Source organism: Prionailurus bengalensis, chromosome D4, assembly GCF_016509475.1.
Source record: "Prionailurus bengalensis isolate Pbe53 chromosome D4, Fcat_Pben_1.1_paternal_pri, whole genome shotgun sequence".
Classification (NCBI taxonomy): Eukaryota; Metazoa; Chordata; class Mammalia; order Carnivora; family Felidae; genus Prionailurus; species Prionailurus bengalensis.
This window is the reverse complement of record NC_057359.1, coordinates 82238730-82263323: the sequence shown is the minus strand read 5'-3', so window position 1 is coordinate 82263323 and position 24594 is coordinate 82238730. Positions and strand designations below refer to the sequence as shown.

The window sequence follows — 24594 nt, the reverse complement described above, 5'->3', positions numbered from 1 at the left end:
TACTTTTTAAAATAAATGATAAAGAGGGGCACCTGGATGGCTCAGTTGTTTGAGCGTCCAATTTCAACTCAGGTCAAGATCTCGTGGTTTGAGCCCCGCATTGGGCTCTGCACTGACAGCTCAGAGCCTGGAGCCTGCTTCACATTCTGTCTGTCTCTGCCCCCCACTCCCACCCCCTTCTTGTGCTCTCTCTTTCTCTCTGAAAAATAAATAAACATTAAAAAATTAAAATAAATTTTAAAGACAATGGGCTATTATCATTTTTGGTTATAAAAAATGCTTTCTAGGTAAATGTTTGCAAAGTGCCTTTTTTAAATAAATGAAAGTTCTGTCATCACCAATTAAACATTTTAGTGGACTATATAAGCTGCTTCTGTGTTTTAGATAAAATTTTGTCTCTATCTTAATTGAGGAATCTATAATTTAGTGATAACAGTACTTAAGAAAAACATTTAAAAAAAAAAAGCCTTTCCTTATGTCTTACATAAGAAAAATTTAGTAATTCTTTTCCCGTCAGAAAGTTGGAATCTGACACATAGCAGGAGAATTTGACGGGATTATTGACTAATTTTGGCAGAAATTTTCTTTTTTTAAAAGATATTCAATTTTTACTAGAAATTAAACTTCTCAGTATTAATTTTACTGTGGCATCTGGTGTTCATAGACATAGAAGCGCATATAGGATGTTACGACATAAAACTATCAAGTATATTCTTGAGTAGTTTGAAATACTGAAAACAGGTGAAAGAAAATATGAAAGATAGTGTTATGTTTAGTTCAAACTTAAGTGCCCCCTACCCCCAATTTATTAACGTAAAGCATTTCAGGATGATCTTGGAAAACTAAATAAGGAAAGAGTATTTGCTGCTAGTTTCCTATTACGCAGTGGCTATGATACCACAAAATTAGCATTTCCAAACAGGTGGCTGTTATGAAAAAATAGATGTAGGATCTTGTTTTGATAAATATTTTATCGGTTCAGGTTATTAACTAAATTAAGGCTCTCAGTAGTAGATTTAAGATAAGATGCATTCTTCCTCAGAAGCCTTTTCCTTATATAATTCTGCAGCCTAGAAAACTGAACATTTAATAGTTTCAGGAAATGATATGTTCACCTGTTTACTCCTCATCTCTAAAGTTGAACGCAAACTGGTTTTAAGATTGATGGCATTAATAGGTGTGGCAATGGAAGGGTGAAAGTTACAAAATAAATATAACTTGCAAGATTTGACTAGTTTAAAAATAAAGATACTAAATACTTTGCATTAGAGCTGTTTGAGGAGAAATTTATACAGGGTGCTTTTTATATAACAAGCCCTGTGATTCATTTACCAAGATATTTTTTAAAACCTTAGTTTATGTGAATATAAAAGCACAATAAAGGCTAACAGAATTCTTCATTTGGATGTGGAGATATTGGAGAACCAGTTACATACTTTTCTGTCTTGATCTGACTGTAGGATTACACATCTAATTTCTGTGGAACTAAGATATCTGGGTTGGTAAACATTCTTATGAAATAAAGTATTAGATATTTAATTGCCCTAAATACCTGGATTTCTTGTTCACCAGAGTGCCTTTGTCAGACTTATGTAACTTTTGAATTGGAAGATACGAAAAATTTGTGAAACACAGAATGTTTGTTAGGTACCTAAAGATTTTAAATTAGAGTACAGTATAGTTTTGGCACCAGATATTTTATCTTATTAAAAATTATGGGATAAGCATTTTAATCTTAGGAAAAAGAAAAATTTAATCTTTTTTTTACATATGCCTTTTAATCGTATGTAAAAATAAAAAATTATATTTTGCTTTTTTTATGCTTAGAATTATTAGATGAGAATATTTATTTTTCTATATTTGGTCATTGGACCTGACAGTTTTGGGTTGTATATATGTATCTTACTAAATGGTGTGTTTTGTCAAAAGTATTGTGGGGAGCCACATTCTAGATTTGTAAGACATTCCCCCCCCCCCAACTTTGGCACTGTATTTTAAGGTCAGAATCTTTGTTTTTTTGTTTTCTTTTTCCCCCATTTTTGGACAGATTGCTCTATCATCATATCTCACATACTTTGATTTTCATTACTTCTGTTAGCCTGTTAGTCAAATCTTGACCACAGAGATTTCCTCTTTTGTGAAGCTGCCAAGTTGAACATATCCTTGACTGACTTGGTCATTCAGGTGGCTGTTTTTTCACACTTGACTCACTACAGTATTCTTTGGATCAGTAGTTTTCAAAGTCCAATATCTTAAGCCATTTCTTAATATGTTTTGGAGCAGTAGCTGTCCAAAACACTCAAGCAACCCAAAGTAATTTGTGTTTGTAAAAATGAAACGTGGAAAGTTAATCTACTAATTTGATGTGATCATTAAGAAAAATACATGAAAGCTTTGATACTCAACTGTTATATGAGCAACCAATATAAATATGTTTAGTTGAAAAGGACACTATCCAGATATTGTTTCTGGACCAAATTTCAGAAATTTAACAAATTCAGCAAATAGGCTTAAAGACATCCAAAGCATATAATTATTCAGAATGTTTTAGGTTTTGAAGTTGTGATGGTTGACTAAAGCAGTTAACTCTTTCAAGGTGAATGATGAATATGTGGTTAATTCTTACTTTTGTCCATTTCCAGCTCACAAAACACTACACAGCAAAATAATGATCTGCTAGACTGCTAACCCGAGCATCCAGCTTCCACAATGCCTGTGCAGGCAGCTCAATGGACAGAATTTCTGTCCTGTCCAATCTGCTATAATGAATTTGATGAGAATGTGCACAAACCCATCAGTTTAGGTTGTTCACACACTGTCTGCAAGACCTGCTTGAATAAACTTCACCGAAAAGCTTGTCCTTTTGACCAGACTGCCATCAACACAGACATTGATGTGCTTCCTGTCAACTTCGCACTTCTCCAGTTAGTTGGAGCCCAGGTAAGCTTTCAAGATTTTACTCATTTGGGGGGCACCTGGGTGGCTATGTTGGTTGAGTGCCCGACTCTTGATTTTAGCTCCAGTCATGATCTCTCAGTTTGTGAGTTCTAGCCCCGCGTTGGGCTCTGTGGTGACAGAGCAAAGCCTGCTTGGGATTCTTTCTCTCCTCTGTCTCTTTCTGCCCCTCCCCTGCTCACTCTCTCTCGCACTCTCTCTTTCTCTCTAAATAAATAAATAAATAAATAAATAAATAAATAAATAAGATTTTACTAATTTGGTATATGCAATAACTATAGAACTTTGTCCATTAAGGGGTACAACGTGTGTCTAGTGATACTTGAGACATAAAAAATCTTCATCGTACCTGACACCATGATTGTATTCTGCAAAAGATTTTTTTTTAGATAATGTCATAAATCCTTAGGCAAAACCATAAATTTTATTATAATTCTATATTTCATTGTGTTCAATGCTGTGGTCAAAATTTATGTTTATAAGTGATTTTGGTTGTGGGGCCCCTGGGTGGCTCAGTCAGTTGAGCGTCTGACTTCAGCTCAGGTTGTGATCTCGCAGTTTGTGAGTTTGAGCCCCACATTGGGCTCACTGCTACCAATCTGTCAACATGAGCCTGCTTCATATCCTCTGCCCCTCCACCACTTGCGCTCTCTCAAAAATATTTTTCAAAAATAAGTGATTTTGGTGGATAACATTATTTTTAAGTTTATTTATTTGAGAGATGACAGAACACAAGCAAGGGGAGGGACAGAGAGAGAGGGAGAATCCGAAGCAGTCTCCTCATGGTAAGTGCAGTGCCTCACATGAGGCTTGAACTCACAAAACTGTGAGATTGTTCCCTGAGCCAAAATCAAGAGCTGGACGCTTAACAGACTGAGCCACCCAGGCGCCCCAAGGAAGATTTTTAAATAATCACATATAAGCTTTTATTTATTATTGCATACAAAAAGAAATGTAATCAAAACTTTGGCCAAATATCAACCCACTAGGATCCTCAAATGGAGGTTTTGGGATTTTCTTTTTAACTTCACTTGACTTTTAGAATAATATTACAAACGAGAAAATAAGGTCTATTTGGGGATATATATATAGAGAGAGAGAGAGAGAAAACCAATTTCCAGAGTATCTGTAACAAATTCTGTATAGTTTTTTCGGTTCATGTGTTATAAAATAAATATTTCTTTTTTATAATCATTTTAGTGAATCAGACCAAGACCCTAGATTTTTAATAATTTCCATTAAATGAGGGCCTGTTTTATGTCAGGTATGGTAGTAAATATTACTAATATTTTAGTAAAAATTTTAGTAAATATTACTAAATCATTACTAATTCTTACCTTAGCTGTTTAGTTATTATCCCCATTTTACAGGTGAGGAAGAAGATGAAATTCTGTACATCATGCACTGTATATAAAAGCAAGAAAGTAAGGACTTTTCTGATTAATCACTTCTTAGAAAATTCAGTGAATTAAAAATACTCCATTCTTGGGACGCCTGGGTGGCCTAGTCGGTTGAACGTCTGACTCTTGATTTCCGCTCAGGTCATGATCCCAGGATTGTGGGATCAAGCCTGCATCTGGCTGTGCATTGAGTGTGGAGTCTGCTTAGAATTCTCTCCCTCTGACCCTCTCCAGCTTGCTCTCCCTCCCTCCCTCCCTCCCTCCCTCTCTCTCTCTCTCTCTCTCTCTCACTCCTGCTCCCTCCCTCCCCCCTTCCTTCCTTCCCCCTCTACCCCCCTCCTTCCTTCCCTCTGACCCTCTCCCCAAGCTTGTGCATGCCTTCTGTCTCTCTTTCTCAAAAATAAACAATAAACTTTTAAAAATACTCCATTCTTTTAGTATCTTGATATTTGAAGTGTTTGTTTTAAAGCATATATATATTTTTTAATGTTTATTTATTTTTGAGAGAGAGAGAGAGAGAGAGAGAGAGACAGACTCTGAAGCAGGCTCTAGGCTTTGAGCTGTTAGCACAGAGCCCAATATGGGACTCACAAACCACGAGATCATGACCTGAGCCAAAGTCAGACGTTCAACCGACTGAGCCACCCAGGTGGCCCTGAAGCATGTTTCTCTTAAATGTCCGTATTCCAGTTAGACACTCTGAAATCTAGATGCATCTGTAATCAATAATATATCATAATTGTCTGCATTTTTTTCCACAGTGCCTTTTGCAAACAGTGGCATCTTAGATCCAATACAATATTGGAGACTTTTTGTGATAATACTGGCTATCATTTTATGTCTGCTATGTTGGTCAGTTACTATGTTTTATCATTTATAAATGTTCTCTCAATTGGTCCTTAATGGTCTGCAGGCCTACACAATGTGATTTCTATTACTGTTAAAGCCCCACCTGTTACTACTGGCTTCAGTCTTTCTGCTTAAGCCATACTGCTTCCTAGCCAGTTGTTAAATATGCCAAACATGTTCCCACCTGAGGGCTTTTGTAGTGACTGTTATCTTTGTCTAGAATGTTTATTATCTTTCTCAAGTGTTTATTCAAATGTCATGATTCCTAAGGAAGCCTATCCTACCACCCCTTTTAAAATTGCAATTCCTCTCCGGCACTCCCAATCCCTCTTATCTTTGCTGTGTAATTCTTACTTATCACTTTCTATCATTATTACCCACTTATTTGTTAATGTTTTTAAATTTATTGGCTCCATCCTCTCTTCACTAGAATGTAAGGTACAAGGGCAAGAAATTTTGTCTGTTTTGCTCACCGATACATGCCTAGTGCCTCCAAGTATGTTTGGATATTAAGCACTCCATAAATACAAATGATTGTTAGATTAAACTGAATTTCCATAGTAAATTGGATTTACTAAACAGGGATTTTTCATCTCCATTTTTCAAATAGGGAAACCATAACTTGGAGCAGTTAAATGATTTACTCAGGGTCACTCATAGAAGTGGCAGAGCTGCAGTTTACGTCCCAAGTTTTGACATTTTGTTAAGTATACTGTGTTTTGCGGGGTGTCTGGCTGGCTCAGTTAGTAGAACATGCAGCTGTTGATCTTGGGGTTGTGAGTTCGAGCCCCAAGTTGGTGGTGGAGTTTACATAGAAAAGAAAAGAATACTGTGTCTTGGTGGTGCTTGTTGTACCAAGAGGGGACAGACCATAAGCAATAAATAAAATAAGAAAATTATATAGTGAGAAGGTGCTAAGTGGTTTTTTTCCTTCCTACTTTTTATTTTGAAAAACTTTTTTAAAAACTTCCAAAAAATAGTATACAGAGAACCCATATAATTTTCTGCAGCTTCCCCTAATGTTAACATCTGTCAAAATTCTACCATAGTTATCAACCCTAAGATATATACATTGATAGGGGCGCCTGGGTGGCTCAGTCGGTTAGGCATCCGACTTCGGCTCAGGTCATGATCTCGCAGTCCCTGAGTTCGAGCCCCACATCAGGCTCTGTGCTGACAGCTCAGAGCCTGGAGCCTGCTTCAGATTCTGTGTCTCCTTCTCTCTCTGCCTGTCCCCTGCACATGCTCTATCTCACTCTGTCTCTCAAAAATAAGTAAATGTTAAAAAAAATTTTTAAAAACATACATTGATATGATATTAACTACTTCTTTTTCCATTTATTAATACACTTAGCCCCTGCTGTTAAGTATAATATCCTTGGTTCTTAGCAGTTTGGCTATGTGTTTGTCTTCAATTTTACTTAAACTATTTTGATGTATTATCTCTGTGTTATAATTTTATACACACCAAGATTATTATCAAATATATAAATAAAAGTTCCATGAGCTGGATAAATGTATTTCTTCCATTCTTCTTTGTTTTTAGGTACCAGATCATCAGTCAATAAAGTTAAGTAATCTAGGTGAGAACAAACACTATGAGGTTGCAAAGAAATGTGTTGAGGATTTGGCACTCTACTTAAAACCACTAAGTGGAGGTAAAGGTAAGTTCCCCTTTACACAAAAAAAGTGTTTTACTGGTGAGCAGGACTTGGTAATATTTTTACCTTGAAAGACTTGATGTTGATACCCTATTAAATAATTCTGAGTTTTAAAAAATGAGTTTGGAGAATTCTTGGGAAAACTTTCTGATGGAGAGCATTGTATTATTTTCTGAAAATAGCTAGTATTGTTTTTAATTTAAGAATTCATCAGACACACTACATATTGAGATTTATACAGTATTTATATTCATTAATAGTTTTGTAGCAGAATATTAATTTTAGTAAGTCCTACTAAGACAATTTCATGTATTAATTCAATTTTGTTTGGCACTTATGGTGGTTAGGGTCCCTGCCTTCACAGAACCCTCAGTCTGTTGGGGGAGATAGGCATGTAAGTGCAATAAGTTATTTTAAGTGTGATGACAAATACAATTCTTATTCATCACTGCATACCCTTGACCAGCACATCATAGTTGAATTAATGAAGCATTTATTTTATACCTGCTCTGTGCTTTGTACTGTTCAATATTTTGAACATAGTCACTTCCTTGAGAAACTTAGCCTATCTACCTTGTTCATTCATTCATTCATTTATTGGGCAGATATCTAACGAACCTGTACTAAGTGCCAGGCACTGTTTTGGTACTTGGCATACAGTAACGAAATGCTTGCCCTCATAGCATTTACATTTTAGAAAATGGAGAAAGCATAATAAACAATAAGCGAATAAAAAGATTATATGTTATAATTGATAATTGTTATGGAAATGAAATAATACAGCTAGAGGGATCAGAAATGTCAGAGTGAGGGGACAAGGGCACGTTGCAATTTTACATAAAGTGGTTAATGTAGGCCTCATTAAAAAGGTAGCTTTGAAACTTGAGATGAAAGAGGTGAGGTAGTTAGCCATGTAGGTTCCTGGGAAAAGACTGTTCCACACAAGGGCAATAGCAAAGTCCTCTAGTGATGCCTAGCGTCTTCAAAGAACAATAATAGGAGAGTGTGCCTGGAGCAGTGTGAGTGAAGGGAAGAATAGTATGAGACAGATGAAAAGAAATGGTGAGGCCAGATAATGTACAGACCTGCAAGCCATTTTAAAGACTTGAGCTTTGGGGCGCCTGGGTGGTGCAGTCGGTTAAGCGTCCGACTTCAGCCAGGTCACGGTCTCGCGGCCCGTGAGTTCGAGCCCTGCGTCAGGCTCTGGGCTGATGCTCAGAGCCTGGAGCCTGTTTCCAATTCTGTGTCTCCCTCTCTCTCTCTGCCCCTCCCCCGTTCATGCTCTGTCTCTCTCTGTCCCAAAAATAAATGTTGAAAAAAAAATTAAAAAAAAAAAAAAAGACTTGAGCTTTTATTCTTAGTAAAATTGGGTAGTCTCTGTAGGGTTTTAAGCAGAGGAGTGACACAATCTAACCAATGTTTAAAGGATTTGTCTAGCTGCTCTGTTGAGAATTCAGTGTAGAAGCCAAGGTTAGGAGCAGAGTATTGGTTAATAAGCTAATAGAACAAGGTTAGTAGCAGTGGAAGTAGTGAGTGGATGGCCTGAATATATTTTGAAGATTGAGTCAAGAGGATTTCCTAAGTTATTGGACATAGGGTATGAGAGAGCAGAATCAAAGATGACTCTTGGGTTTTGGGGTCTGAGCACCTGGAAAGAGAGGTTGCCATCAACTTAGACAAGGAAAACTGTAGGTAGATCAGGTTTAGATGAGAAGATCAGGAATTAAATTTTAGTCGTGTTATGTTTGAGGTGTCAAATCTTCATTTGGATGCTATTGAATAACCAGTGGATATATGTTAAGGAGGGGTATAGAAGTTGTACTTTTGGGAGTTATTAACATACGGATAGTATTTAAAGAAATTAATAAGATTGCCTAAGATCTTCTAAGTAGTGAATGCAGATAGAAAAGAAAACAAAAACTGGATCCTGAGGCCTTTTAACATTAAGAAGTCAGGAAGAAAAGATAAAATCAAAAAAGAAAAGACTGGGGAAACAAAAAAAGGAAGGAAGAAAAGCAAGAGAATGGAGTGTTCTGGAAGCCAAGTAAAGAATATGTTTAAAGGAATTAGGAGTGGTCATCTGTGTTGAGGGCTGGTGAAATGTCAAGTAAGGTAAGGATGGAATGTCGATCATTGATTTAGCAAAGTGGAGGTAATTGCTGTCATGAGAAGAGCAGTTTTGATGAAGTGACAGTGGCAACAACTTAATTGAAGTAGGCTTTAAAGATTGTGAAGCAAGGAATTTGGAAATCATGAATACAGACAACTCTAGAGAATTTGCTACAAAAGAGAAGAAAGAAATGGGACAGAGCTGGGAGGCAAAGAGGAATGAATAAAAAGATTTATGGGGCATCTGGGTGGCTCAGTTGATTATGTGTCCGACTCTTTTTTTTTTTTTTCAACGTTTTTTATTTATTTTTGGGACAGAGAGAGACAGAGCATGAACGGGGGAGGGGCAGAGAGAGAGGGAGACACAGAATCGAAAACAGGCTCCAGGCTCCGAGCCATCAGCCCAGAGCCTGACGCGGGGCTCAAACTCACAGACCGCGAGATCGTGACCTGGCTGAAGTCGGACGCTTAACCGATTGCACCACCCAGGCGCCCCATGCGTCCGACTCTTAATCTCTGCTCAGGTCATGATCTCAGAATTGTGAGTTTGAACCCAGTGTTGGGCTCCGTGCTGGGTGTGGAACCTACTTTAAAAAAAAATAATAAGATTTATTTGTCTTTAGCATGCTTGTTTTTATGGAATGCTGATGGAAACTATCAAATAGAAATGGAAGAAGTAATGATGTGGGAAAGAGGGAAGAATTGCTGGGGCATATCCTTGAGTGAGGAAAAGGGATTATGATCTAAGAGCTTGCCATTAAGTTATAGTCTAAACATCGTGTATGTGATAAAATTAGAGCTGTTATTAATCATTACTTTTAGATTATGCTCTGTATTTATGAGTCTCTTATGGTTTGTCTCCCTCTCTGTTTTTATATTATTAAACTTTTCATTAATTAACTGGTTGGAGAACAGACGAAATAAATCCAAAGTACTCTCTTGAGGGGCACCATACAACCCAGAGAACAGGATACCCAAATAAAACTTTAACTAAAAATTAGGCTCCTGTTACCACAAAATAGTAATAAACAGAGATAGAACACTCATGTTAAAACCAAGTATCTTACAGAGGACTCATTACAAATTATGGCTTCATAGTTAAATACAGATAATGAAAATTGACTTGTCTTTTTAAATGAAAAAACTTTACTTTGTTTTCTTTCTCTTAAAGGTGTAGCTAGTTTGAACCAGAGTGCACTGAGCCGTCCAATGCAAAGGAAACTGGTGACACTCGTAAACTGTCAGCTGGTGGAGGAAGAAGGTCGTGTAAGAGCCATGCGAGCAGCCCGTTCACTTGGAGAAAGAACTGTAACAGAACTAATATTACAGCACCAGAATCCCCAGCAACTGTCTGCCAACCTATGGGCTGCTGTCAGGGCTCGAGGATGCCAGTTTCTAGGGCCAGGTAGGATAGATCACTATCTTGTCTGTCTTACTAGCTGTCAAGGTTAGAGGATTCCAATTTCTAGAGAATTGGTTGAGAGTCCCCTCAATCTAACTTCACTTATACGTACAAATCTTGACATAATTAAAGATAAACCAGTTTTTGTAATCATAATCTATGTATTAGTGCTATAGTATTTTAGAATACATTTCTCATTTAATCTTTCATAGCCTTCAAAAGAAGTGACACAGATTCAATTTAACAAATTAAAAACTGAGTTAGAGAGGCCTAAGATTTTATAAGTAGTAAGTAAAAGAAAAATAAAGTTATTTATATATATGTATATACACACACACACATACACATATGCATACATACACACTTACAATCATTTTTTTTTTAATGTTTATTTATTTTGAGAGAGAAAGAGAGCACGCAAGTGGGGGAGGGACAGAGAATGAGAAGAGAGAGAATCGCAAACTGGCTCCATGCTTCTCCCTAAGCCCGATGAGAGGCTCAATCTCAGGAACCATGAGATCATGACCTGAGCCAAAAATCAAGAGTCAGATACTTAGCCGACTGAGCCATCTAGGAGCCCCATGAAAGAAACTTTTTAAATAAGTGGTATTGAGGTAACTGAATAGACATCTGGAAAAGGATTAAATTGGATATATTTCTTATATACCACATCTACTTAAATTCCAAGTAGGTCATAAATACTTGTTATTAACAAATGCATCATACAACTAATAAAAAATATGAATGAATTTCTTTATAACTTAGTATAAGAAACATATTTTTTTACTCCAAAGCCAGAGGCAGTAACAGAAAAGACTGATACTTGGCTGTATATTTTTTAAATTACACCACAGAAACATTAGCAAAGTAAAAAAAATGAGAAACTTAGGAAAATGTATTTTATCACATATAAAAGACTAATATAACTTATATATAAGGTACTGCTGAAAACTCAGAAGATACCAGCCACCCAAATGAAATTGGCAAAAGATATGAACAGAAAATACATGAGAAAAAGGAATGTAAATGGCCCTCAAACATATAAAATATACTCAGTATTTCTCATATCAAGAGAAATATACACTAAAATTATATTGACCATTTCTCATGTATCAGATTGGCAGAATTCAAACTTTTGACAATAAATTTTGTTATCAGGGCTGTGGGAAAACAGGTATATACTTTCATCTGGTAGTGGTAGGAATACTAAGTGGTACACATCTTAAAGAGGTATTCGACAGTATCTAGCAAAATCACCTATGTGTTTACCCTTTGGCCTAACAGTTCCATTTTTACAATTCTATCCCAAAGAAACAGCAAAATATACAGAATGCATACTTATAAAGCACTATCTGTAACAACAAACATCTACCCACTGAAAAGGCTTAGAAGCAATGAATAGCCATAGGAACCAGATTATGACTCTTAATAAATACCATTGCCCACTAAAAAGAAGCAGGGGTCTTTGGATAAATGCCATTTCCAGTTCTAGGATAGAAAAGTACAAGTTGAGTGTGGGAATTCTTGAGCTACAAAGCAAAAAAGCTATTAAAGATCATGGGCATCTTGTCAAAAGGTCATAGTATATTTGAAGGGGCTCCCACTGGACATGAGTGGCACAGTTGGAACATCAAAATGAGTAATGACTACAATAGACTGAAACATAAAATATAAAAATCCATGATTTTGTAAAGATAGTACAGGAAAAATTAGTTATCTTTGTCACTTGCTAAATAATGCCAACACATTATTCTAGAAATTAGAAAAGGATAAAGTAAGTCAAGCATGTTTTTTCTGCCTCTCCTTCACTGTTTTCAACGACAGTTTCTTAGCGTGTTGAGTATAGATTTCTCTTTTGGCAGAATTCCAGCTAATAAATTAATAAAAAATCATCAGAATTAGAAAAATCACACATTTACAACCTCAAGTGAATTAATGGGTCTAGGCAAGAATTATTCGTAGGTGTTAAACCAATAGATGAAAGATTGCTGGGGAAATTTACAATAGATGGATGAGCTTGAACCCACTGATCAACCTTACCATTACTAAAAGTGAGACAAGTAGGTCTTAAGTATCTTCTGGTGTAATGTCTGGAATAACAAGTATGCTTGGCAGAAAAAGAAACAAAACCTCAAAGAACAAAAACTCATTCTGAATCTAATCAAGCCTGTAGTTACAGGAAATAAGGAAGATAAATGAATATATTTAGAAACACTACAAAATTAGCTAAATCAAGAATATGGGGAATTGTTTAGAAAAATGATTGTTTCTTCAAAAAATAACTGAATTTTCTCTTGAATTGAAGGGTGGAGGGTGGTGGGGAACAAGTGTAGATTTATTTTTAAAGCCTAAAGGCATATTAACCAAAAGCAGTGTATGGACCTTACTTGGATACTTACTCAAAGAGACCAAGTATAAGAAGAAATTTTGAAGTCCTTACATGTTAGAAATATATAATGGATTATTTAAGGGTGAAACGCCATGTCTGGGATTTACTTCAAAACACTCCAGCCAAAACAAACTAGAAAAGTGGGTAAGAACTGGCAACAGCTATATTATGGGTTCATGTTGTTTCTACTGTTGTGTATGTTTAAAATTTTCCATAATACAAAGTTCAATTGAAAAATAATTTTAAAAATCAACATTTGTATATAATTTAAGAAGGCTGCCTTTGGATATTTCCTCATATTTACCTTACCCAAGAAGCATTAGACTAGGTTATCAAGTATCCTTTGTTCTACAGCGCAACAACAAAAAGACAACACGATGTAAAAAAAGTGGATCAAGGGCTTGAATAGACATTTCTCCAAAGAAGATATGCAGATGGCCTTTAAAAAACACATGAGGGGACACCTGGATGGCTGTCGATTAAGCGTCTGACTTTGGCTCAGGTCATGATTTTGTGGTTCTTGAGTTTGAGCCCCACATTGGTCTCTGTGCAGACAGCTCAGAACCTGGAGCCTTCTTCAGATTCTGTGTCTCCCTCTCTCTTTGCCCATCCACCACTCATTCTCTGTCTCTCTCACTCTCTAAATCAATAAACACACAAAATTTTTTTTTTAATGGTTAATTTTCTATTACATAAACTTTGCCTCAAATTTTTAAAAAAAGGTACAGTTTTGCTGCTAACTAGTTGTGAACCTTGACACCAGTGCCTCACTTGGAAAAGGAGGGGTTTCAATTTTAATCCAGATTCTAGATGATCTCTCAGCTCTGAAGTCCCACTGTTTTAGTTGAGAACCAATGCATTTTTAACTTTTAATTTTGAAATGATTTCAGATTTACCTTAAAGTTGCAAGACTAGTGCAGAGAATTCTTGTATACTCCTTATCCATATTCATTAATTTTTATTACTTTGTTACATTTATTATATTACTTGCTCTTTTACTCTTTTCTGAGCCATTTGAGAAAAGCTTATATATTTCAGTGCCCCTTTATCCCTTAATATTTCAATGTATTTCCTTAAAATAAGGATACCGTCTTAAACAGTAACAGTACCTTCATCAAATTTAGAGAATTTAAGTTACATACCATACTACAATGTAGTTCACATTCCAGTTTTTTCAATTATTCCAAAAATGTCTTTAATGGAATTTATTTTCTTTTAGAATGTTATCACTTACTGTATTTGTCATCTCTTTTTAGTCTTAATCTGGAACCATTCTTTAGCCTTTCTTTGTCTGATGTTAGTATTCTTTCTTTTTTTTATGTTTATTTTTGAGAGAGGGAAAGAGCGTACATACATGGGGGAGGGGCAGAGAGAGAAGGAGACACAGAATCCCAAGCAGTCTGTACGCTCTGAGCTGTCAGCACAGAGCCTGACATGGGGCTCGAACCCCTGAGCCATGAGATCATGCCCTGAGCCCATCAGATGCTTAACCAACTGAGCCACCCAGGTGCCCCTGATGTCGGTATTCTTGAAGAATACAGGCAGTTATTTTATTAAAAATTCCTTAATTTGAGTTTGTCTGATGTTCCCTCATGATTAGATTCAGATTATACTATGTTCATCCCTGGCTGGAAAACAACTCAATGCTTTCTTTAGATATTGCATCCAGAGGTTAATATCACTTTAAAATTATATACAAAATTGTTTTGACAGGCAAAGTTAACAGTCTCATGCATTAAATAAAAATTACCGTTTATCATGAGACTCCTATATGTCCTTTACCTTTTGTTTAATATGTCAGAGTATTTCCGTGTATTTTGTAAATGAGGATTTTTTCTTTGCGCTGTAACATTATCATTATCTAGTTGATTATTAAATACCAACAGAAAATACATTTTAAGTTCTGTTGACTTGTGTTCCAAATGGTTGGTCAGTAGAAATTATATTTTGTTTGATTACTTATTAAGTAAACTGTATTTTTGTATGTGGGATGTCTTCTTTTTATACTAATGAAATACAGACTGTGGATAATGGAGACTGCCATGAACTAATACCCTGATAAGTCTGACAGACATGATATGCGGGTTTTCTCACTTAGCATGAATTCATGTTCCTTACTTCTAGCTATGCAAGAAGAGGCCTTGAAGCTGGTGTTGCTCGCATTAGAAGATGGTTCTGCTCTCTCAAGGAAAGTACTGGTACTTTTTGTTGTTCAAAGACTAGAACCAAGATTTCCTCAGGCATCTAAAACAAGTATTGGTCATGTTGTGCAACTACTGTATCGAGCTTCATGTTTTAAAGTAAGTAGCAAGCAACCGTCTAGACGTTACATGCCTTTGTGTGAGACAGAGGCTTTCTAGAATGGTCTAGAGGCTCCAGAAATGCAGAATGCTAACAAAAGTTAAAAGGAAACTTTGTTTTCCTTCTGCACCGTTTGTGTCTGTGATACTACCTTTTGGGAATAAACATATGTGAAGTTGTCAGTAACACAAAACAGAGCATAGGGAAATAGTGTGGTAAACTTGATTCTTGCGATAGTGAAAGTAGACTAAAGAAGCCTTAGTCAAATGAATTTACCATCTTAAAAGGGAAAACTACATAGCAGTGCATAAAAGTTGGTAAATGTTTCAACTTCCCATTATTTTATTCCCTGTTGTGGTTAGATTATGACCTTTAATCTGAAGATGGCCTATAATGTTGCCTTCAGGACAAGAGAGTGAAAAGTTGAGTTACTTGCCCCACTCTGCATTTAGGTGGTGTGATTTTTGTGTGTTTTGTTTTGTTTTGGTTGAGAAGACAGAAGAACCCCCGAGATATTTAGAAATGTAGTTCATTGTCTTACAAACTTTAGGTGGTTACAGGTACCAAGAGAAGTGGAAAGTAGGCTGAATCGTTAAAAGTTTCTGTGTGTTACAAGAGAATAGGTTGCTGGCTGGCTCTTGAGAAAAGCCCAAAGACTTGGAACTGGAAAGGCCCAATGGCTTCTATAAAAGTAAAACATCAAAATTTGAAGCCAAAGCTTATTTAGGCTATTTTGCTGGTTTTAATAGCCCAAGAGTGAAAACAGTAGAGATAGAAAAAAATTTTTTGGAAGACTGCTTAGTTTGAAATAGCAAGTAATTGCTGATAAAAATATGTTCAAATGAACTCACTTAGCTCCACTAATGAGGCTTGGACACTGTCTGCCTGATAGTTACAGTGCTTGATTTTGTGCCTTTAGAGTAACAATAGAAATGAATCTCTGGTTCCTCAAACATTATGCTTTTGGCTAAGCAACCAAATTACAGAGATCATTTGTCATCCTGAAGTGACTGACTAGGTTCTCACACTCTATTCCTGATTTAATGTGTTTTATTTTGTTTTTTCCTCATAGGTATTATGCGGATTTGTGGTATATGACAGTCCTACATCTACAGTTGCTGCTAATATCTGACATTTGAATAACACTACTGTAGAAAGTGATTTCAATTTTATTCCTTATCTCACCTCACTGCCCTGTAGTTTAGCATGTTAAAGCAGTGTTTGAATTAATTAAAGGGTGTCTTGCTGACTTAACTGCCAAAAGACCTCTCTTGGGTGTCATTTACTCTAGTAAAGTCACCATTGTCAAAGGTCTTTCCTGATTTTATAGGCTTAGAGATGTGAATTTTGTGGATGCATACAGTAGATTCTTTCCTCAGAAACAGAACCACCCTAACCAAGGTCAAATACAATAGATGATGAGTTTTATTAATTTGTAATAAGAAGTGCAACTCTTACGTGACTTAAGTGATCATGTTGTAGATATTGTCCTGCAGAAGAGTATCAAACCTTTGCTTCCTTAGCATGGAATCAGAACAAGGGGAGTTAATGATTCTAGTGTTTGATGCAGTGGTTTCCACCTGAAGATACCCATCAGAATTATCTATGGAGTTTTTAAAAGTATACCATCCCCAGATACTCTGATGTGGTATATTTGATGTGGGATTTGAACATTCATAGATACTTTTTAATTATATGGTCTTCCAAGTCAGGAATTGTGATTACCTGAAATTGTGGTTTTTAATGCTTCCCAGGTGATTTTGATGCATGTTAGTAAGAACTTTAATAGGACCAGGCTCTATTAGCCACCCGTGTCCCTCTTTACTATTCAAATGGATAGAAGCTTTTGCTGCCTAAGAGGCACCTTGTAGCCTACATGGGATTTGGAAGAGTACTAGCATCCTCTGGTTCTTGGGTTTCTTTTTTCTATTTTTTAGGTTGGTAATTCTTTTGTTTCCTTAGTGTTTCTTTAAGTAGGGTTGGGTAGAATATAGATTTTTGTGACTTCTAAGTTATATACTCTATTATACCTAGATTGTATTGATTAGAATTTTGGGTGTCTCAGACTAGTCTATAATGTATTTATATATTCCCACAGAGAATTGTGAACTGATGCTATTAACTCTAGATGGTAACTTAATTTTCCCATCTTTGTGTTCTTGGGGTCATATTATTGCTGCCTCATGGGCTAGCATAGCAATAGAAATAACCAGTAAGGTGGTCTGGGGATATTTTCATTTTACCAGTGACAAAATCATGATTTTGAACAGTTTGTTTTGTTCAATCTGAGTTTCACAATCTGTACCAGTTCTGGGTCTTCTGAATCCTAGCCAAGTTCCAAATTTTATTGTGCAAGTTTTAGATAAATGTGTATCATTTATTATAGAAATTGTCTAGTCATATACCTGCATGTTTGGATAATTAGTTTCAGTAGGATTATGAAACTCTGTAAACTTTTGAACTAATGTTTTTTAAATCACTTAAGTCAGGTATAAATTAAAGCTGTATAAATACCCTAATGATCATTTTTGTGGTGATAGAAGATTTCTAATATATGTGTACCCGTTGGCTGGACTGAATTGTCACTTGTCTGCTTAAAAGCCTTCCATGGCTTCCCATTCCCTTCAGGATAATATACAAATTTCTCACTGTATTTTATAAGACCCTCTGTGATTCTTCTCCAGCCTGTATCTTAGCCCTTAATTCTCTGTGCTCTTTCATTTTTCTGTTTCACCACTTGCTATCATTCTAGGATTCTGTTTCTCAAGTGGAAGCTTCTATTCATTCTTCAAGACTCATTTCATGCAGCCTTCAAGTCGGGGAAACCTTTTCTGTTGCCCCTTCCTTCTCCCACCAGATTGAATTGCCTTTCCTTTGTGTTGCCATAGAGCATTATAATAGCGCTTATATTATAATTTTCTGTTTACAAGTGTCCTCTATCTGCTGCTCATCTCATTGAAGGAAGGCAAAACTATGTACTAGATTATGCAAGTTCTGCTTTGTTCCAAAAAGAATTTGTGATAAGGATATTATCTTCTTTGAACTTTCTTTTATGTAGTGTATGATATATAGTAGGTACCCCCCAACTCAAACCCTCCCCCAAAAAGAATTGACTGGAGAAGAGGGGAGAGCAGACCAATTCTGATAGGTTTTTTTTTCCTCCTTGTTATTTTTTAGGTTACCAAAAGGGATGAAGACTCTTCCTTGATGCAGCTAAAGGAGGAATTTCGGAGTTATGAAGCATTACGCAGAGAACATGATGCTCAAATTGTTCACATTGCTATGGAAGCAGGACTCCGCATTTCACCTGAGCAGTGGTCCTCACTTCTGTATGGTGACTTGGCACATAAATCACACATGCAGTCTATCATTGATAAGGTTTGTGAAATTAGTGATGCTTGTTTTAGATCATTGCTGTTCCATTGAAGAGCATTGCAATCTTCTGAAGGGAGTGAAGAGACAACTAGTTAAGAGATTTGTATGTTTTTAAATATTAGGCTTTTTTTTTTTTAAGTCTATTTATTTTGAGAGAGAGAGAGAGAGCGCATGTGTACAAACACATGTGGGGAGGGGCAGAGAGAGAGAATCCCAAGCAGGCTCCACACTGTCAGCGTGTAGCCCAGCTCCAGGCTTGAACTCAAGAACCGTGAGACGATGATCTGAGTCAAAATCAAGAGTTGGATGCTTAACCAACTGAGCTACCCAGGCACCTCAAACATGAGCTCTTTAAATTATTTTATCTTTATTTCTTTTTACAGTGTTTTTAACTTTCAGAATAAACCAAGGAAGGCTATAGGGAACCAAATACAGGATATTAACATAAAAGAAGCTGACTTACAAAGTTTGTTATTTGCCTGTATTCTGACCCCAGAGAGCTAATACAACTTATAAATAAGTTTTCTGAGTGTCTAATGATGAAGTTCATAGGGCAGATTCTGAGGTGAAAATTTCATTCATCACTGATACTCCTACTATGGAATCTGAAGACACTTGAAAACCTGTTTAGTATGTTGGCTAAAAGAAGCATTCAGATATAAATATGTCATAAGAACCAGAGTAAAAGCCATTCTGTTTTCTGTTTGTTAGCTGCAGTCTCCAGAATCATTTGCAAAGAGTGTCCAGGAATTGACAATTGTTTTGCAACGAACAGGTGACCCAGCTAACTTAAATAGACTGAGGCCTCATTTAGAGCTTCTTGCAAACATAGACCCTAATCCAGGTATGTGGAAAAATACCCAATTGCTTATACTTCTACTACCTTTGAGGTAAACAACACAAAAGAATTACTGCTAACAAAATCTCCCTCATTCCCTTGGTGGCTTTTTGTAGATGCTGTTTCACCAACTTGGGAGCAGCTAGAAAATGCAATGGTAGCTGTTAAAACAGTGGTTCATGGCCTTGTGGACTTCATACAAAATTATAGTAGAAAAGGCCATGAGACACCTCAGGTAAGCATCTTCATTGCACTTCTGATTGCTTTTATCTCTAATAGAGGTTCATCCTGAACAACTTGAACAAGGTTAATAGACTTCTTATGTGACTCCTATCTCTGTTCTTTTGGGAGAAACTCAAATTTTAGTACATCTGATAAGTAGTTAATAGCATAGCACCCAAATGTTTTTGGCCAAGTATAGATATTTGATTTCTTCCAGGCATTTTGTTTCTTTTCTAATGTAGGGAAATTGTCACTTTTTTCTCCATTGCTCTCATATGAATGAGTTTCTATTTGTAAATATGTGGAATTTGAATTTTTAAAATATTTGCAGTGTACATGAGAAGGAGTTTATGTTTAAGGTAGAATCTCTTTTATTCTAATAATGATGTCCATTTATTACGTTACTGTGAGTCATTTCCTATGTTATTTTACGTACGTTATTTCTAATCCTCACAGCAAGATAATTGCTGTTCCCAAGCTGAAATTTAAAGAGATTAAATAACATATCTAAGGTCATGGTGGCAGTAAGTGACAGAGCTGAGATCAGATCTACTCCAAAGTGATCTTTCCACTCTTCTAGCCTTATTCTACTAGAAAACATTATAATATTCAAATGTTAACTGGAAGAGAAATGTTTTCTCTTTTTATTTATTCAAAAAAATTTTTTAATGTTTATTTATTTTTGAGAGACAGAGAGAGACAGCATGAGCAAGGGAGGGGCAGAGAGAGAGGGAGACACAGAATCCGAAGCAGGCTCCAGGCTCTGAGCTGTCAGCACAGAGCCTGATATGGGGCTTGAATCCACGAACCATGATATCTTGACCTGAGCCAAAGTCAGACGCTTAACTGACTGAGCCACCCATGCACTCCTGTCTTTTTTTTTTTTTTTTAACTTTATTTGTTTTTGAGAGAGCAAGAGAGAGTGTTTGTTTGTGTAGGGGAGGGACCGAAAGAGAGAGAATCCCAAGCAGGCTCTGCTCTGTCAGCACAGAGCCCAATGTGGGCCTCCATCCTACGAACTGTGAGATCATAACCTGAGCTGAAATCAAGAGTCGGGACACTTAACCAACTAAGCCACCTAGGCACCCCAATAAATGTTTTATCTTATTAAGGTTACAGAAATAACAACGATATCTTAAATTTTGATGCAACTATAGCAGATATGATGGGGTTTTTATACTTTTCCGCATTGTTTTTGTGAACTTAAGCAGCTTCAAGAGTAAGAAGAGTGTTGTACTCTCAAGCTGACAAATAAATTGGTTTCATAAATGTTCACTCTTAGGGGAAATTGTATTCTATCTTTCTTGGGAAAGTTTAAGTGGACAAAGCTTATGGCTTTTTTTTTTTTTTTTTAAGATTTATTTATTTATTTTGAAGGTGGGGGAGGGGCAGAGAGAGAGGGAGAAAGAATCCCAAGCAAGCTCTGTGTGGCTCAAACTCACGACCTGTGTGGTCATAACCCAAGCAAAGGCAAGAGTCAACGCTTAACTGACTGAGCCACCCAGGTGCCCTGCTTTTTAAATTATTTTGTATCATAATTTTAAAACAGCAATCAATCTATGAGAAAATCTTTTATTTTTGTGGTCATTGTGTTGTCTGACAAATAAATAGACATAACATCTGAACCAGTTTCAGATAATCCTCAGAAGGAATGTCTGAAATACCAATTTAAAGTTACGCTTTGTAATATGTAACAGGAAATGGTGGAATGGCAGTTGTTTCAGCACAAGAATTACTTTTCTGATATGATAAAGAATTAAAGGCGGTAATCATAAAATTCTGAAGTCCCAAGAGTCCTCACTTTTTCACACACTGATTTTCTGTTTTGTAGCCTCAGCCAAACAGCAAATACAAGACTAGCATGTGCCGAGATCTGCGTCAGCAAGGAGGGTGTCCCCGAGGAACAAATTGTACTTTTGCCCATTCTCAGGAAGAGCTTGAAAAGTAAGTTACGAGAATTCTTTTTCATATGGGTTTAATTTTGGGTCATTATGAAAGTGTTCTATGTAGTCTCAAAGTTTCTGGTGAGTTTCAAAAATGTGATTAAGTTCACATTGTAGACTTCTTTATATTGCAAGATAATCTTTTCTTTTGAAACTATAGCGTCTTGCTTCTGGAAGCAAGATTAGCATAAATGACTTAGAACCTTATTTAAGGGTCATACGTTTAATAACCATTATATAGCTGGAATCCATGTTTTTGCTAAGCACCTGTGCAGAAGTACCCTCTGTGCAATCTTATTTGCTCAGGTTCAATTGACGATAACAGCAAAATCCCAGGTAAAACCGTATTGCAGATACATTTTCTTTTTATGACTTTTGGTCTTCTTAATGTTCTTTTTTCTGCATCTTTTCTCCTCTGGGTAATCCTTCTTTCTGTGTCCATTTACTCCACACGTAGAAGTAAATCAATATAAGCTATATTATATATTGTCCAAGTTTTTGTTGTTTTTTAACCAAACATTCATCATTGAGATCTTGCCAAAAAATGGATTCCCGCCTTTCTATTGAATAACTGGCCTGTGTATCAACTCTTAATGGACATCTCCCTTTTGTTTTTAGACACTTTATTTTTTTTTATTTTTTATTTTTTTAAGTAGGCTTCACACCCAGCGAGGAGCCCAACATGGGGCTTGAACTCATGACCGTGAGATCAAGACCTGAGCTGAGATCAAGAGCCAGACGTTAAACAGACTGAGCCACTCAGGCACCCTGTTTTTACACTTTAAACTTAAGTTGAACTAATTTTCTCCTCCCATACATTCTCTCCCACTTTCCATTCTGCTCTCCCCCAGTGTACCCTGTCCAGCCAGTTACATATACCATGTTAAAGGAATCGTCTTTGTTACCTTTCCCTCACCTGCTTGTCTGAGTCACCAAGGTAGTTCAGTATGTTTGTTTCTGAACTCTTCTTTCCAGCCTTACAGTCCAAGCTATCATCCCTTTTCTCAATCCACCATTGCCTCCTAGTCTTACGGTTATTGTTGCCACCCCACTCCCATTATTCCCCACAAAACGGAGAATTTTATGCATAAGGCTCATTGCAGATAATGAGAACAGGTAGTTTCTCAATTACTCTGTGGATAAAGTTATAAAATCTAGATTGTGGATCCTGGATCATCTGTGTGCCTACCTTTCTGATCTCATCGCACAGTGCTCCTGAATTGTATTCTATGCTCAGGCCACACTTCTCTTCTGTCAGTGCCTGGAATGCACCATGCTCTTCTACATAATGCTCTTCCTTCTGGCCTTGCCTTTGGAGCTTCTCTTTTGCCTACCTTACTCTTCACTTATTCAGGGAGATCCTCCCCTGACAAAGGTTCCTCTTTGTCATACCAATCAAAATTATGATTAACTTACGATAAATTTTAGTGGATGGCAGACTTTTATGTAAAGGTCCAGATAGTAAATATTTTCAGTTTGGTGGATCACATGGTCATCTGTGTCACAGTCACTCAATTCTCCCACTGTAGCAAAAAAGCGACCATTGTGCATAAAATTGGCATGGGTATATACTTTATTTACAACAAACAGGCAACTTTGGCCCCTGGCCTCTATTGACTGCCTTACTGTGGAGTACCTTCCATGGACTATATTTATCTTGTTTATTACTTATTACTATTTCCTCAGTTGCTAGCACTGGACCCTGTACATAACGAGCTCCACAGCAGCAGCAATCTGATAGAAGATATGTGTGTGTGCATTAGAAAGAAGAGTAGAAACATGTGTCTCCTCTCTGTTTTTACTCCCTACGGAAGAGCCTGGAGAGGTTGCAAGGGTCCTAAGACAAAAAGACGCTGTTTGCACCCAGTCTAAGCAGCTCTCTCTCTATACAGAGTTTTACATCAGGATGATTTTTGAGGCTCTAGGAAATCTATTGAGCTTGCCCATACTTGAAATAGAGCTTCTTAGCTAAAGTAGAAGTTTTTAGGGGACTTTCTTGGGAGTTGTTAGACTTAAAAAAGTCTGAGGAGGGGCGCCTGGGTGGCTCAGTCACTTAAAGCATCCAGCTCTTGATTTCAGCTCAGGTCATGATCTCACAGTTTGTGATTCGAGCTCCCCGTTGCTTGGGATGCTCTCTTTCCATCTTTCTCTTCCCCTTCCCACTCGCATGTGCTCTCTCTGTCTCTCAAAAATAAATATTTTAAAAAAAGAAATAAAGAAAAGTTTATTTAAAAAAAAAGTCAGAAACTGTGATTTCATTGCCTTGCCACCCATAACTGGTGTCCCATCTGAAAATCCATTTTACCTCCTGTACCTTCAAGCTGGCTTTCTACTCTCCATCTCTTGTGCCTACTTTACAATTTTATTATCTCTTGACTGAAATTATATTAGCAGTAAAGAAAAATAATAGCCAAATTAATTGGTCACATTTTTGTGTAATGCTGTTTTTAGTGTTTCACGTGTGTTTACCTAGTTTGTCAATTTTAGTTCTCTACTGGCCTTTTACCTGGCATCTCCTTATGTTCAACCTATTTCATTGCTACCAAGATTTTCTCTTGCAAATAATTGTCTGATCATGTCCACGTATGCTTTAAATTCTTAATTGGTTCCTCAGTATAGCAAAGCATCTAGTCCTAATCTAGCTTTGTAGCCTTACTCCACCTTTTGCAGTCTTTATTTTTTTAAGCTATATCTAGTTAATCACTGTTTACTACTGCACAAATTCTTGCATTCTTCTTTCCCTTGCACGTGTTTTTCCCTTTATCATATGCTTATCTCTTTTCTGTTTGGAGAGCTCCTAGTCATACTCAGAGGTCCTCTTCCTTCTGAGGACTTCTCTGACTTCCAAGCCAGTGTTAGTTGCTTCCTTCACTGTGCTGTTGTAGTGCTCTATACATAGTCACTGTATAATGTCAGTTCTCTTGTCATATTGCAGTTATTTATTTGCACGTGTGTATTTTAATTGGACTTCATTTATCTTATGAGTAATTCATCTTGATATTTTTTGCACATAGCAAGTGTCTGATATGTAAATTCAGTATATTTACGTTGAAAGGACAAATAATCTACAATTCATATTTCTAGCTGGCTTCACATTCTCTGTTGCTGTTTGAAAAAAGAAGAGAAAAAAACAGGATGATACAAAGGATT

At 36.6% G+C, this 24594-nt stretch overlaps 1 protein-coding gene and 1 non-coding gene across 5 annotated transcripts in view; both read left to right on the top strand.

Annotated features, from left to right (window-relative positions):
• Positions 1-24594, top strand: part of RC3H2 (ring finger and CCCH-type domains 2) — a 52763-nt gene that overhangs the window by 3973 nt on the left and 24196 nt on the right. For all 4 annotated transcript variants that reach the window (XM_043566847.1, XM_043566846.1, XM_043566845.1 and 1 more), the window contains exons 2-9: positions 2643-2940; positions 6751-6868; positions 10146-10379; positions 14890-15065; positions 18244-18444; positions 19153-19285; positions 19396-19514; positions 21333-21445. In XM_043566847.1, the coding sequence (XP_043422782.1) occupies positions 2710-2940; positions 6751-6868; positions 10146-10379; positions 14890-15065; positions 18244-18444; positions 19153-19285; positions 19396-19514; positions 21333-21445 (1325 nt within the window). In that variant the 5' untranslated portion in view covers positions 2643-2709. The remainder of the gene's footprint in view (positions 1-2642; positions 2941-6750; positions 6869-10145; positions 10380-14889; positions 15066-18243; positions 18445-19152; positions 19286-19395; positions 19515-21332; positions 21446-24594) is intronic.
• On the top strand, positions 18956-19066 carry LOC122475519. The gene has a single exon (XR_006295215.1). It is a non-coding gene; the product is annotated as a small nucleolar RNA SNORD90 (small nucleolar RNA).